Genomic DNA, 17,010 nt, shown 5'->3' with positions numbered 1-17,010 from the left:
ACTTTGAGGACAGGATCTTTAAGTTACTCTTAGACAGTGAAAGCACTAAATAAGAATGCAACCTTTTTTCACTTCAGCACCTTCCAAACTCTCAACTTTTACCACCTAGAAGAACAAGGACAGCCAATGCATGGAAACGCACCATCTGTAAGTTCCCCTCCAAGCCACAACACCTTGTGGCCCAACATATCCCCCACTCTATCATTACTATTAAACCAGGGGATCAGCATTGGTTCAACAACAAGTGCAGGAGGGCATGCAAGGAGCAACACTTGGCATACCTCAAAATGAGATGTCAACCCAGCTTGGTGAAACTACGACACAGGTCTACTTGCATGCAAAACAGTGGAAGCAGTATGCAATAGGCAGAGCGAGGTTATCCCACAGCCAACAGGTCAGTTCTAAACTCTGCAGTCCTGCCATATCCAGTCATGAATGGTGATGGGCAATTAAGCAACTAACAGAAGAAGGCAGCTTAACAAACATCCCCATCCTCAATGATGGGGGAACCAAACATATCAGTGTGAAAGATAAAGTTGAGGCATTTGTAATTATCTTCAGCCAGAGATGCCAGATGGGTGATCTCCTTTCTATCACTTTGTTGATGAAGGGAGAGTCGGCTGATGGGACAATAATTGGTTGGATTGGATTTCTCGTGCTTCCTGTGGACCGGACATACCTGGGCAACTTTCCACACTGCCAGGTAGATGCCAATATCGTAGCTTAACTGGAACAGCTTGGCCAGGGATACAGTTAGATCTGGAGCACAAATCTTCAGTAGTGTTGCTGGAACATTGTCAGGGCCCATAGCCTTTCCAGTATGCAGTGCTTTCAGGCCATTTCTTGACATCAGGTGGATTTAATTGAATTGACTGAATACTGGCATCTGTGATGCTGGGGACCTCAGTATCTCTTGCTCTGCCTGTTGCATGCTGCTTCCACTGTTTTGCGTGCAAGTAGACCTGTGTTGTAGCTTCACCAGGTTGGGTTGACATAGAACAGTACAGCACAGAACAGGCCCTTCGGCCCACGATGTTGTGCCGAGCTTTATCTGAAACCAAGATCAAGCTATCCCACTCCCTATCATCCTGGTGTGCTCCATGTGCCTATCCAATAACCGCTTAAATGTTCCTAAAGTGTCTGACTCCACTATCACTGCAGGCAGTCCATTCCACACCCCAACCACTCTCTGCGTAAAGAACCTACCTCTGATATCCTTCCTGTATCTCCCACCACGAACCCTATAGTTATGCCCCCTTGTATAATCCTGGTAAATCTCCTCTGCACTCTTTCCAGTGCTTCCACATCCTTCTTATAGTGAGGTGACCAGAACTGCACACAATATTCCAAATGACATCTCATTTTTAGGTATGCCAAGTGTTGCTCCTTGCATGCCCTCCTGCACTCATTGTTGAACCAATGCTGATCCCCTGGCTTGATGGTAATGATAGAGTGGGGGATATGTTGGGCCACAAGACAGTGTGATCAAATGGCATGTACATAGCAATGACCTGCTCACTGAAATTCAGTTTGGGTTCTGTTAGGAGCACTCAGTACCTAACCTCAATGCAGCCTTGGTCCGTACATGGCTGAAAGAGCTGAACCCCAGAGCTGAGGTGCCCTTGACCTCAAGGCAGCATTTGACTGAGTGTAACATCAAGGAACCCAATCATCATTGATCTCAATGGCAATCAGGAGGAAAAGTCTCCACTAGTTGGAGTCACAGCCAGCAGACAGGAAGATGGTCGTGGTTGTTGGAAGTCATCATCTCAGTTCTGAGATATTGCTGCAGGAGTCCCTTAGGATAGTGTCCTAGGCTCAACCATCTCAAGATCCTTCATCAATGGCCTTGTTTCCATCATAAGGTCAGAAGTGCAGATGTTCACAGATGATCGCACAATGTTCAGCACCATTCTCAAATCCTCATACTAAGGTGGTTTGTGTCCATGTGCAGCAACACCTGGAAAATATTCAGGCTTTGGCTGATAAGTGACAAATAACAATAAGTCACAAATAACAAGTGGCAGGCACTGTCCATCTCCACCAAGAGAGAATTAACCACCTCCCCTTGACATTCAATGCATTATCATTGCTGAATCCCCCACTATCAATATCCTGGGGGTTACCATTGACTAAAAACTGAACTAGGCCAGCCACAGAAATACTGTGGCTACAAGAGCAGGTCAGAGATTTGGAATTCTGCAGCATGTAACTCGCCTCCCGACTCCTCAAAGCCTGTCCACCACCTACAAGGCGCAAGTCAGGAGTGTGATGGAATTCTCACTTGCTTGGATGAGTGCAGCTCCAGCAGCATGCAAGACAACTTCTAAGAGAAAGCAGTCTATCTGATTGGTACCCCATCCACCACCTTAAACATTCACTCTCTTCATCACCAACACACGGTGGCAGTAGCGTGTACCATATACAAGATGCACTGTAGCAACTCTCAAAGGTTCCTTCGACAGTATCTTCCAAACCTGCGACCTCTACCACCTAGAGGTAGAAGAGCAGCAGGCCTGTAGGAAAACCACCACCTGCAAACTCCACTCTAAGTCACACAATATCCTGACTTGGAATTATATGGCCGTTTCTTCACTGTCGTTGGATCAAATTCCTGGAATTCCCTCCCTAAAAGCAGTGTGGGTGTGAGTACATCATGTGGACTGCAGTGGTACAAGAAGGCTCATCACCACTTTCTCAAGGACAATTAGTGGTGGGCTATAAATGCTGGCCTTGCCAGTGACAACCATATCCCATGAACCAATTTTTAAAAATTTATCATGGTAACGAAAACTTTGAATTCCAGTTTTCATCTGAACATCATCAATGGATTGAAGCCTTGGAATATCTCAACAGTGTTCTTACAGTAAAAATACCAAGTCATTTATACACTCATTGTAAATAAATAGCCGTGATGAGATCATTTACATTTCCGCTAACTCAGCATGAGCCAGATCATGTGGGTCCCACATAATTAAATAATCTTGCATTTAGCACATTCACATCACACTTCAAAGTATCACACATTGTTACAGTTGCAGTACATGTTATTTTAAAAAGTGGTCATTTCACACTGAATACTGCTAACCTGGAGCCAGAAATGTACAAGCCATTGCTCTCTGATTACAAGAGTAGTGGCAATCTATTTGTATCACATGCAAACAGAAAATACCCAGGAGGCCAAGTTAGCAGGAAAATATTACAGCTTTGTTCCACAGACTGCCCACAAACAATACCATGAAAGATTTCTTTCTAACTAAGATTTAAAAACATATTTTAACTATCTTCTCTGGAGGAATACCTGTGTTTTTGCATGTGTTTTTTTTGTAGTGATATAATTATGTCCATAGACCTAGAATAGCAGGATCTGGTCTTCCATTATTTTTGAGCTTTATTTAGCATGACTGAATTTTGTTTACAGGTGCTGTTATAGTACTGGGAAAGGTACATAAATTCAGGTTTAACCATCCAACCGAAGCTGCAAAGTTGAGACAAAGGAGAACCGTGAGTTTTTTGTCTGACCATATATACTTAATTAATAAATGTTTTTGTAGTTCACACTGTAGCAGCCCACAATTATGTTTGAAATTCTAATGAAAATCCGTAACACAACCATTTTTGTGGAACTGGCATTGGAGCTGGAAGCAATTCAGGTTTGGAGCTGGAAGCAATTCATGTTGTGGAAGAGGACCAGATAATATAATGAGTTAAAACACTGGCACTGGCGCTGTGTCTCGGAATCCAGCTTCTATGGATCATAAGTAAAGCTTTTTCAGGCACATTCATCCAGCTTCCATTTGTCAAAAATGTAGGGTGGGATTTTCCTAAAAAAAAATTCTATGTATTAAATTTGTGTAAAAACTGGAATAAATCCCACTGGTTTTTGCAAGGGGACTTTCAGAATGAATTTCCCACACTCTGTGCATCACAGAGTGTGAATCTCATTAAAAATCAAATCCTATTCCCACTGGGCAGGCCAGCAGCATAGTGCTGAGCTCGATTGCTGGCCAGTTCGTGACCCCGCATCACTACCTGTCTGACCCCCCCCCCCCCATGCCCCTATCGCAGGCCCCCGGACATTTCCGGGCTAGCACCCTCCAGCAGCCTGGTAGCCCCAATGACGAACCCTCCCCCATCCCAAACAAATGGACAGCCCCAATCGCTGACCTCCATCCCTCTGTCACTGCCAAATACAGAGTAGCAGCGGAACATGAATGAATAATAAAAAGACCACTTTCAGAGTGATCTTGGCAGAAGCCTGAGGGGGCATCACTTATACTCCCCCCCCCCCCCCCCTCCCCTCCTCCACACCCTCAATCTACCAAAGGTCTAGGGCATTGGGGAAGCATTGAGGCAATAAAATAACTTTATTAGGGCTTAATTAATCTCATTTTCCAATAATATAATGTGTTGTTACATTGAAGACACTTATACATGTTTTTTGTTTGCTCTTGGGATGTGGGCAGAACTGGCCTGGTGCTTTCATCACCGCAAGAAGGTGGTGGTGCACCAACAGAATGGCCTGCAATGCCTTCTGAGAGGGCAGCTGAGGCTTGACTGCAGTGGTGGTGCTCCCATTCATGTGCTGTCCTTGTCCTTCTAAGTGACAGAGGTTGCAAGCTTGGAAGATGCTGTCGAAGGAGCTTGATGAGGGTAACATACTTGGGAGTTTGGCCTTTGAGAGCCACATTTGTGATTTTGCTCTTCCGTGAGATGCCCAGAATGTGTTGGAAACAGCAAAGATTAAAGTTGTTGAGCTTCCTTTCTTGATAGCCATAAGTTGTCCATAAGTATTTCTCCCTCCCTTATATAGAGTAGCAGCTATCGATCAAGGTGCTGAGAACACAGGCCTCATAAACCTGCATCCTGCTCTTGAGAGTCAGCTTGATGTTGTTCCATTAATGAAATCAATAGACTTCAGTTTGGTTCCTTCTCTACACCAACAACTTACTTTCTACACGCACCAATGTTAAACTCCCGTAGCATTCTTCCTCCACCCAACCCTTAAAACCACCCATTTGTTCGGCAAAAGCAGTTGTATTTTTGCCCATCTAATAACAAGCGGCACTGTGTCAAAAATGGGCTTTATCCAGCAATCTAAGAGGACCACCCTTCACTGGGGTGAAACAATGTTTTTGTTTCCCACTTCCCTCTGGTTTCTCAAAGTAACAATACTGAATTGCCAGCACAATACAATACGGGAGACTCAAGCGGAGGCCGTGTAGTGGGCTTCCCACTGGGCGCAACGGCCTCCGCATGTCTCCGGCCGCCGGATTTCTGGCATTGTCAGCTCCATGCCAAAAATCGGCACAGAGCTGCCCCCCCCCCCCCCCCCCTCCAGTGGGGCTTACAACAGCTCCCCACTAACAGTAAGCTGGCGGCCCGACCCCTTTGGAGCCATCGAAGCCCCCCAGGAGGTCGGGGGTAAGGGTGAGTGCCCCCTGGACATTGCCAGCCTGGTCCCCTGGCACTGCCTAAGGGGCAAAGTGGCACCTTGGCACTGCCCACCAGGCATTGGAATGTGGGTGTCACTGATGACGCCAGCATTTATTGTCCATCACTATTTGCCCTTGAACTGAGTGGCTTGCAATCCATTTCAGAAAGCATTTTTAGAGTTGTGGATTTAGAATCAAAGGCCAGACCTTGCACGCAAGAAACGGCCATCTTTGATAACAAAGAGAAGCAAGCCCGCAGTAAATGGATTTGGATCTGAGTTTATACTTCAACCCCTTTCCCATTGCAATCAGAACCTATTCATGTGCCTGTCAATAGTATCCGCGCATATCATGATAGTGAATCAATACCAAGAAATGATTAATTAAACAGCTAGTGACAGAGCTTCCCAACTTGAAAGGACATTAATGTTTTATTTGCCTTGGCTGTTTGAACTATGCTGAAGTGTTCCTCTCCCAATGCACCTTGCTTGTGTGTATATGAAAGGATGCTAAATTTTTAAAGAAATTGATTTATATATCTTCAGTTTATATAATCTCAGTATTTCTCCCTCCCCTATATAGAGTAGCAGTATGTCTCTTGCAAGCAGTGGCTCCTGTGAGTGGCTGGATTTGGATGGAGAATTCAACTTTTCACCTCCTTATGTTTTATCTCCTCTCATGCAAGCAAGGTAGGAGATTCAATTGTGAGAACCACTAACTGGATGCTGGCATATGTAAATCGCCAACTGATTGAGAATTATAGAGTGAGTGTACAATCAAGCAATAGGGGTGGGAGAAGAAGAGCTTTTGTCACAAAAAAAGGTTATTTCAATCAACAAGCGCAATCCTTTCTCAATCCCACCCCATCAACACCTTTGAAAATGATACCTGCATGAATGAGCTGGCAGCCTGATTTGTTTTGATCTCATAAAATGCATATTCAGAATTCCATATCATTTTTCAACTGTTAATGCAGTGCTAGAGATGGATTTGCTTTTCAACTTCAGTTTAAACTCATTGTTAACAAGTTAAGTATGGTTCCCTTGGATTTGATTATTTAATTTGGATGCAAAACATGAATGTCCTAAACTAATGTTTGTACTGCAAAGCCTTTGTTTTGAGTCAATATGTATTTAACTGTTTACATATATGTATTTGCATTACGTTTGAGGGCAAATGACTTCAATTGCATGTATTAATCAGTCAGACACTAAATTTTACACAATTTCAGAGCTGACCAATATTCAGCTGCCAATCGCTGCCAGCATAAACATTATGCTAATACTGGATATACCACATTCTGTTATGATTTAAATGTAAGCCTCTTTATCGACCTTGCAATTATTTTGAGTTTTAATGTTGTAAAATATCCTAAGGCACTTTACAGGAGCATTATGAAACAAAATTTGATACAGAGCCACATAAGGAGGTATTAGGACAGTTGACCAGAAGTTAGTCAAAAAGGCAGGTTAGTCATAATGGAGGAGACTGAGGTGGAGAGATGTTGAAAGGAAATTCCAGAGCTTAGGGTCTCAGCAACTGCAGACATGGCCATCAGTGATGGAGTGAGGGAAATGACCAAGTGACCAGAATTGGAGAAACGCAGAGATCTCAAAGGGTTTTGGGGCTGAAGGTGATTACAGAGAGGGAGGTGGGTGAGACACGGAGGGATCCGAAAACAGTCAAATTTACAGAATTAAAAATGATGGCTTACCAGTAAAACATGTTTATTGGCTTTTCTTGTCACAGTACTGAGCATCTCTTATTACATAAAGTTGGTAACTTTATATGGTCTCTTTTCATTGCCTCTCCACTGCCGTCCAGCTGGATGGGACAGCTCTCACCTGGTTTCATTATTATCTATTTCCTATCCTATATTCATAGCCAGAAAATCACTGAATGGCTTCTTTTCCTGTGCCACCTCTGGTGTCCCCCAAGGATCTGTCCTCCGCTTCCTCCTATTTTTCATCTATATGTTGCCCCTCAGTGACATCTGAAAACATAGAATACAATTCTCCAGAAAAATGACTGCAATCCTCCCCCACACAATAATTTGTTTTGGAGGGGGGGATATTATTTTCGCCATGACTGAGAGGGTGAGGTCTAACGAAACCAGCAAGGCCTGCTCCTCAGAGATCAGGACGCCCCAAATCCCAAATGAGGTTAAAGAGCCCCTCCCCCACCTACCTACTTCCTCCAATGTCCAGCATCAGGCGCTCATCCAGGCTGCCAGCGGGCAGTTTCAGGGCACTGACCAGCCATGTCCAGTGGCCTTTGAATCCTCCCTGACGTGGTCATCGTGTCTGGTCTCTGTTTGTGGAGACAGTAGTGATTCCCACCAGCTTCACTTTGCACCAATGGGAGGGTGCATTCCATGAGGCGGGTGAATCCAGCTTAAAACAGATCTTGCATATTCAAGAAATCCCTTAAAGTCTAGCTTTTGACCATATTTTTTTACTCTCCTTTAATATTTCCTTATGTGGCCTGGTATCAAATTTTGTTTGATAATGTTCCTGTGAAACGGCATGGTGGTGCAGTGGTTAGCACTGCTGCCTCACAATGCCAGGGACCCGAGTTCGATTCCAGCCTTGGGTGACTGTGTAGAGTTTGTTCATTCTCCCCGTGTCTGCGTGGGTTTCCTCCAGGTGCTCCAGTTTCCTTTCACTGTCCATAGATGTGCAGGTTAGGTGGATGGGCCATGCTAAATTGCCCCTTAGTTGTCCCATGGTATGTAGGATAGGAGAATGAGTGGGGTAAATACGTGGGGGTCACAGGATAGGGCCTGGGTAAGATGCTCTGTCGGAGAGTTGGTGCAGACTCAATGGCGTCCTTCTGAACTGTAGGGATTCTATGAAGCCTCTTGAAATGTTTTGCTATGTTAAGTTTGTACTTCTTCATCACTGATATCTTATTGTAATTACAATTCAGTCTTGAGATTACTCTTGTGTGTAAACTGCTGTCAGTAGTTACTGAATTGCTGCTTCTAGGTTCACTGGTTCAGATTGTGCATTGTTTCAAGCACTTATTTATAGGGAACATGCTGACCAGACAGATGAATGAGCTTAGTTTTCAGCCTATTCGTGGGTCAATTCAGTTGTTTAAGAATGGGGGGCAAAGCCAAGAATAAATAAAAGCGAGGATGAACAACAGATTTATCTGATTGAAAAATATTACGCAGAACTTTGTAAATTTGGTTGTATGTACGTAACAATTTAACTTCTGGAATTGTAGCAATTAAAATGAAATGGAGAATTGTGCAAAGGTTCAGATTAAAGCATTTCTTTTTAGAACAAAAATAACTATTGTGTGCCATCAATGTTAATGTTCAGTAGTGTTTTAAATTGCTCTTTCAATCTTCATTCGATGCTGCCTGATGTGCATTTTGAGCTGTGCATGAGATTCAAGCACAGAACCTAGGAGTGATAAAGCTACACTGCATGATATTGTTTCCCCAATGTGCCCTGTGTTATTATTTATGTTGGGGTTTGATGGGCAGTACGAACGAGGCTAAGCTTTTGGCTTGCAGTCTCGGCGTCTATTTCATATTTTGGAGCCAGATCTGGAGTAGAGGTTAGCACTATTTGCAAACAAACTATAACTTCTTTGTAAATCTGTAAATAGTAAAATACTTCTCTATGATTGTCTGCTGGTGAGTCTTTAATTGTGAAACTTTGTGAAAGTTCCAAGTGTCATTTACATTTCTCCTGCATTTTAGCATGGACTTATCTTTTTTGTGCTTGCTTTCTGATGCCTGACATTCATTAATCCAGTTTCCCACCTGCACATTGGAGATTTTATTAGAATTTTTGAGTCACTTAATTGGAATTTGTTGATTTCATGCACATGCACAAGCTTTCCCCCCAGCTTTTTCTTCCAAGAATGTCATGCATGCAGCAGTGGTTAAGAGTACAGAGATCAATTTATTCTAAGAACATAAGAAATTGATGCAGGAGTAGGCCATATGGCTGTTTAATATGGCCATTTAGTATAGTTTAAATAACGTATTATAGCTTCCTAGATTCTCGTTTAAGCCACACCCCTAGTTTAGAGTGCAACAAGGCGTATCACTCCCAACCATTTGCCCTGTATCACTGGGTCCAGGTATCGTCTACCCTATTTAGCAGGCAGTATTGGAAAATTCTTTAAAATTTTGAAACCTGATTTAGGTATCTAAATTTGGTCCTTTGATCTTTCCCTGATCTTAGTATGTACTTATTTATAGGTTATTACCTTTTAATCTATTTTAAGATTTTACTCGTTTGAAAGCAAAGTACTGCAGATGCTGGAAATCTGGAGTAAAAGTAGAAGGTGCTGAAAGTACTTAGCAGGTCTGGCAGCATCTGTGGAGAGGGAAAGTGCGATAATGTTTCCAGTTCATGACCTTTCATCAGAATTTATTATTCTTCCAGCATGCTCCGCTTTTATTTAAGGTTTTTTCTTGTTTGTTTCATTACACTAAGCAGTAAGCCATTGAACATAGCTACCTGCTACTTAAAGCTTACACAAACCGCTAGAAGTATTAAAAGTTTAAAAAAGCCCATCCTTCTCCTTCTGCACCGAAATCCTACTTTCAGTGAATTCCCACACTGTTTGTATTGCACTATTGCACTTTTCATGTTGCACTCTGCCCTACCATTTGGTACAAGAGACCTATGATTAACATTAGTAATCATACGAAGTGTCTATCCTTTTTCACTTATTGTATGTATGTTAGCATTGTATGAGGATTGCCCAGCTTGTCTTGTTTCAACAACCATGGGAAAATTGTGTCTCATGGGTTTCCTGACCTACCATTGGGATCCCCTTCAATAAACTACAGGGCACGGGCTTTAAGTGTGAAAAGAGGAAAGTGTTGCACTTCAAAACCAGAACTGGGCCACAGTACAACACCCTGCAGCCTGCTTGACTTTCTGTTCTGGTTAGGAATTGATAGATTTGTATATCTGCAAAGAAAAGATTATCACCAGGACAAGTGAAGTTATTCTAATGAAGCTGATCTGTTGCATTATTGCAGCTTGGAACACGACAAAGACAAAGATGAAGAAATGGAGTTAAGTGAAACCAGGTGAGAAACTGGCCTAAGCAGTTCTGTTCTTTGTTTGTTGGGGGGCTAGAGAAACTTTAAAATCCATTTACTATAGTTTTCAGCTTATTCATAGAATTTATTCACAGTAGAGAATATATTTTTTCTTGTGCTTCTCTTACATTTTAGCCTGTCCAATTTGTGGGGTGGGTTTTATCTTGCAACGTTCATCTGGAAATACTGTGTTAATGTACACACGCTTAATTTGCTCATATGATTTTTAGCAGCAAAGAAATTGAATTTAACTTCTCTTAAAATAGAGAATTTCATATTTTTGTCACTCACATGTTTTCTAGAGTTATCTGAGTGGGTAGCACTCTTTCTTTTAAGTCACAAGGTCTTAGGTTCAAGTCCCACTGACAACCTCAGAGAAAAAAATTCACCTTGTCTCAATTTTAAATGTGAGAACCCTAATTTTTAAACTGTGTCCTCTAATTCTAGACTCCCCTTCAAGAGAAAACATCCTCTCACCCTGTCAAGTTCCTCAGGATCTTTAACCAGTCATGAATCTCTTTAGCTGCTGATTTAATCACAAAGATACAAATCAGTCTAGTGACCACATGTTTTAATCCGTATGGAGGACATGCTAACACATTAAAATTGATAGCTGCCACTTGCCATTGGGAACCACGATCTGCCGTCTAGGTTAACACGTGCAGTATTATAGTGCTGAAGGTGCCGCAATTCACAAAAGAAGTTAAACCAAGTCCTCATCTGCTCTCTCAAGTGAACGTAAAATATCCCATGGCACTATTTTAGGAAATTAAAACATAAGATCAGGTGTATGCATCTGCCTCTTAAGCCTGTTCCACTTTAAAATCTCTTTGACCATACTTTTGATTATTTGCCCAATATCTCCTTTAATGGCTTGGTGTTAGTTTTCTTTTGATAATACTACTATGAAGCATCTTGGGACATTTTAGCATGTTAAGGACAATATATAAATACAAGCTGTTGTTATCCTCTCCAAGTCCATAAAATGTTTCCTAGGGTATGGCTCAAATCTTATTTCAGTACTTCAGATAGAGTCTAACAAGAACTCTCTGCAGTTCTAACATAGTTTCCATTTGCATGCCAGTTTCCTTGAAATAAAGGCTTATAAATACTTTCTATGATTCATTCTATGAAATACCTTTAATTCTTTGGAAATTTTTTTGTATTTTTCCACTAGCTTTTCGTGATTTTTGTACTTGATCCCCTAATTCTCTTGCTTATTTGCATTTCCTGGCTTCTCATCATTTAGAAACTACTCTGATCCATCTTCCTTAAATCCTAAGTGGACTTTCTCCCATTTCCCTGTTTTGCCCACTTTATCAGGAATCATAGAAATCATAGAAACCCTACAGTACAGAAAGAGGCCATTCGGCCCATTGAGTCTGCACTGACCACAATCCCACCCAGGCCCTACCCCCATATCCCTACATATTTACCCACTAATCCCTCTGAGCAACACATCTCAGGACACTAGGGGCAATTTTAGCATGGCCAATCAACCTAACCCGCACATCTTTGGACTGTGGGAGGAAACCGGAGCACTCGGAGGAAACCCACGCAGACAGTGACCCAAGCCGGGAATCGAACCCAGGTTCCTGGAGCTGTGAAGCAGCAGTGCTAACCACTGTGCTACCGTGCCGCCCTAACCACTGTGCTACCGTGCCACCCTTCTGAGGCAGCAGTGGGAGCAAGACGAAGCAGAATATGATGGGGCAGATTTGTACTTGTCTCAACCTGCCACTGAAGCTAGATTCATTACTTAAAAAGGGAACCATTAAGACATCTCATCCCAGGGTTTATTTAAAATTCCACCCAGTGGGTGGAATTGAGTGAAGCTCCCAGGAGCGGGAAACAAGGCAGGGGGTGACATTTAGTGGTGCAACAGGTGAAATATCAGCTTCCAGATGCTGAGAGGAAAGTTGGAAAGTAAGCTGGTAGTAGATTAACGGCAGATCGTGGTTCCCAATGGCAAGTGCAGCTATCGATTTTAATGTATTAGCATGTCCTCCATACGGATTAAAACATGTGGTCACTAGGGGGCACAGGTTCAAGGTGTGAGGGGGAAAGTTTAAGAGAGATGTGCATGGGGGAGTTTTTCCATGCAGACAGTGGTGGGTGCCTGGAATGTGCTGCCAGAGGAAGCGGTGGAAACAGGCACATTAGTAACATTTAAGAGGGATCTGGATGGGTTCATGAATAGGGAGGTAATAGAGGGATATGGATCTCCTGGACTCGTTTCGATCGCCTCAGGGGGTCGGAGAGGAATTTCCCAGATTTTTTTTCCCCATATTGGCCCTGGGGTTTTTCACTCTGGGTTTTCGCCTCTCCCTGGAGATCACATGGTCTGGAATGGGGGGGTGGGGGTAAGTTAATAGGTTGTAATGAACAAAGCATCGTAGCTGTGAGGGACAGCTCGGTGGATAGGATATTGGTATGTAGATAGGCTGGAAAATTGGGCGGGGATCCTGGATTCAGGATTCAATCCTGGACCAGGGAGCGGCGCGGGCTTGGAGGGCCGAAGGGCCTGTTCCTGTGCTGTATTGTTCTTTGTTCTTTGAGTAAGGGCAGAAGGTTTTTTTAGTTTGGTTATGGCATCATGATCGACATGGGCTTGGAGGGCTGAAGGGCCTGTCCTTGTGCTTTTCTTTGTCTTTGTTCTTTGTTTAAGTTCCACTCCAGGACTTGGTCACAAAATAATTCAGAAAAAAGCATGTATTGGTGCCAGTCCCCAGTATAGATAAATGGGGAGCGTTGCAGCAGGAAGGGCATCCGGCAGTAAAACCATTCACCAAATTCAAATATGGTTGATAATGAAGCAGTGACCAACTAGCATTGATGACTCCATGTAACATGGGAAAAGCAGAGGGAGAACTGTTGGAAGTTGTTTTGTTGATGACGCTTTCCGTATAGCCACAAAAATAGATGTACATGGCAACAGGAAATCTGATACTGCATTTCACTGGTACTCCTTGGGGGTTCAGCAGGTGTTTTCCAGTTCATAACATGTATTATCTTAAGTGTTTGTGCTGTGCTACATTCATTTGTAGAATATAAACAATGACCAGCCATACTGTGTCCTGTTGACTGAGTTGGCAGTAATCTAGCCTCTTTATGAGAGGGTTTTAGCTTTGAGCCACAATCCAGGCTTTGGATGGAATTTTAACTTGAGCTCCCACCTGCCTGCTATAGTGGTTCAGGTGAATGTTCAACATCTAGTAATAAAGAGCAGCAGGGTGTCCAAGCTAGCACCCCACCTGCAACCAATACTACCTGAAAACAGAGTCACTCTTCTCACACTGCGTCTTGGATGCTGCTGATGGCACATTTGCTGCACATGAAAAAAGTTGTTTGTTGCACAAAAGCCTCTGTAATCTTTCAACATAAAGCGCTCTGTATAAATGCAAATAGACAACTGCTGATATTGGAATCCAAGAGCGAAAGCAGAAAAAGCTGGCAATACATAGAAGATTTGTAGAGAAACCGAAGTCAGTCCATCAATGTTTCAGGTCTTTAAAATCTTAAGATTTGAAACACAAACTGACTTCTGCTTTTCTACAGTTTCACAATGTTTTTTGCAGATGAGGTTCTTGTTTCTAAACTTTCTTTATATGGTGTTTTAAGTGGGAAGACACTTCTTCAAACTGCATGTTCAGTTGTTGCCATAGTTGCAGTAGTCTCTTGGCACGGTATGTTGGACACCAGTTTATACTACAGGCAAGCTTATTTCAAAGTAGCGTTCCTGAAGCCTCCATTAAGACTTTAACTTCAGGGATATTCATAACCACAGTTTGAGTTACTGGGATACTGGCAACAAGGCACCTCTGGAGCTAGATCATTCATTCTCTGAGGATAATTTGTTCACTTGTGAAATTGCTATAAGACTAGCAAATTCAAATACAAATTGGAGTGTTTGTGAGTACGCTATTTAATCTTGTATCTAATATTCATATCTTGTATGTCATGTATATCCTACCCTAAATGTTCAGCTGTAAGCAGTGCCAAAGCTCAGTATGATGTAATGCAGCATTGAATAGATACCCTTTTAAAATTCAATAAACAAGTTGTATTTGGAACTGTTAGACCTCAGTGCTTTGAGATTTGTGCATTTTGGGTTTTAACATAAGACTTGTTTTTTATGACCCATCCAACTCGTTTATTATGGTTTATTTGTGTTGTTGGCGAAGTTCTTTAACATTCTTTGTTTGTCTTGCACTTGCTAAGCTGCACGAACGCCCACTACTATTGCCTGCAGTTTACATCATTGTGCTCACAGCATAAATGCCATGATTGTTTGTTATTCAACTGTGTAAATTTACCAAATTGCTGTGCTTATGAATTTAATACCAGGTGTTAAATTTGTAGGAAAGTATAATATCATTGAAAGCTATTAGCTTGAATACAGTGCACTGCTATAGTTTGTGGGTCGATTTGAAATATCTTAGCAAATCACTGAAAGGTTTGTGCCTAAGTATCTCAGTCCCTGCGTGTCCAGGCGAGCTTTCTTTAAAGAACTCAAGCTGCATTGTTGCTAGGTAACTTAACGGCTATTTCTGTGAGGAGTCACACCAGAACTGTCCTGAACAATCAATGATGAAAGAATAGATGGCTGTGTTGGTGAAAGGAAAGGACTTTGTATTTAAAACTCAAGTTCAGTAATCAGGTTAAAAGATGCTCAGGCAGGTGAAGTATTTGGTGAAGTTTTTCAGGTGAAGTATATGCTTGGCCACTGCTAATGTGTTGCAATGTTAGTTACACTTGTGCATAGGATTTCAGAGGGTTTTTTGAAAGTTGGTGATCCCACAGTCTCACTTTCTGGGCTAGCTATTACTCCATTTCCAGTTTGATTATATCTGAGTTAAACCAGCTGGTATCCTATCAGCAATTATTGCCTCTCCGTAGTTAGATTTAAGAGCCGTCGCCTTGAACTGCTACAGTCCATATAATGAAAGTGCTCCAAAAGGGCTGCGGACCAGGAAGTTCCAGCCTTTTAACCCAGTGCTAATGAAGGTATGGCAATATATGTCCAAGTCATGATGATGTGTGCCTGCAGTCTTTGTCCTTGTCTTTCTTTAGTTGGTAGTGTTGGTAGGGGTTATGGATTTGAGAGGTGCTGTTGACGAATCTTGTGTTCTGAAGTTCTCTGCTTCTGCAGTGTGAACAGTGCTGCTGTTTGGTGTATCAAGCTCCAGAAGAAAACAAGTGAAATCTTTTGCATACATGGGTTCAAAGCTCATTGTTGTTTATACTCAGGAGGCAGCTGGTGGAACTTCAGGAGCGATACCAGAACAAACAACAGGAGCATGAAGAGTACAAGCAAAAGCTGAAGGGTTTGGAAGCATTTTACCAAGAACAGATACAGCAGCAACAATGCTACATTGAGGAACTACGCCAGCACATCCAAGCAGCCCAGTCACAGGCAGAACAAGAACTTGAACATGATCAGGAAGAGCTCAAACAACAAATTGAGAAAGGTATGCAGTCACAACCATTTCTTTAAACATGATTCACAATATGGAAAGGTGATTCTGAGGGGGGAAGGTATGTGTAACAGGCCAGCAGAGAAACAAGATATCATGTAGAGACATGGACAAATGCTGCTCTTCTCTTTGATAGCAATATTTATGTTGTCGTCTGATGCAGGAAGATCAGAAAAATGCTTTTATTTAAGTGAATATCAGCAACTGTAGAAAGATGCAGCTCTCTAAGTTCGGTAAAAGTGGAGGTCTTTATTTTTCCGCATGTGTAGCAGAGAAAGGATAAATGCTAGTGAATAAAAATCATTTACAGAATCACAGAATTGTTACGGTGCAGGAGGCCATTTGGCCCATTGTGTTTGCAAACAGGCATCATGACTTAGTGCTATTCCCCTGCCTTTTCCCTGTACTCCTGCACATCATTTCTATTAAAGTAATCATCTCATGCCTCTTCAATGCCTTGATTGAACGTGCCTCCGTCACACTTCCAGGAAGTGCATTCCAGACCTGAACCAATTGTGTGAAAATGTTTTTCTCTCATTACATTTGCTTCTTTTGCAAATCTTTGTGCCCCCTCATTCTTGATACTCTTATGAGCAGGAACAATTTCTCCCAACTATTCTGTTCAGCCCCCTCATGATTTCAAACATCTCCTGTCAAATCTCCTCCTAGCCGTCTTCTCTCCAAAGAGATTTGTCCCAATCTCTTCAATCTATCTTCATAACTGAAGTTTCTCATCCCTGGAGCTATTCTTGTACTCTTCTGTACTCTCTCTCCAATTTGCTCACATCCTTCCTATAGTGTGGTGCCCAGAACTGTACATGATATTCCAGCTGAGGTCTAACTAATTTCTTGTATAAGTTCAGCATAACCTCCTTGTTCTTGTACTCTATGCCCCTATTAGTAAAACCCAGAATACTATATGCTTTATTAACTGCTGTCTCTATCTGTCCTGTCACCTTCAATGATCTATGCACATATTCACCCAGGTCCTTCTGCTCCTGCACTCCAGTCCTCTGGCACC

The 17,010-nt window shown here is 42.3% G+C and overlaps 1 protein-coding gene across 1 annotated transcript in view; it reads left to right on the top strand.

Annotated features, from left to right (window-relative positions):
• stard9 (StAR-related lipid transfer (START) domain containing 9) overlaps positions 1 to 17,010 on the top strand; it is a 324,067-nt gene that overhangs the window by 253,120 nt on the left and 53,937 nt on the right. The window contains exons 19-22 of the mRNA XM_078233633.1: positions 3,422 to 3,504; positions 6,018 to 6,124; positions 10,450 to 10,500; positions 15,763 to 15,983. Coding sequence (XP_078089759.1) covers positions 3,422 to 3,504; positions 6,018 to 6,124; positions 10,450 to 10,500; positions 15,763 to 15,983 — 462 coding nt within the window. The remainder of the gene's footprint in view (positions 1 to 3,421; positions 3,505 to 6,017; positions 6,125 to 10,449; positions 10,501 to 15,762; positions 15,984 to 17,010) is intronic.

Source organism: Mustelus asterias, chromosome 18 (assembly GCF_964213995.1).
Source record: "Mustelus asterias chromosome 18, sMusAst1.hap1.1, whole genome shotgun sequence".
Taxonomy (NCBI): domain Eukaryota; kingdom Metazoa; phylum Chordata; class Chondrichthyes; order Carcharhiniformes; family Triakidae; genus Mustelus; species Mustelus asterias.
The sequence above is the reverse complement of the archived record's forward strand: the minus strand, read 5'-3'. Positions and strand labels throughout refer to the sequence as shown.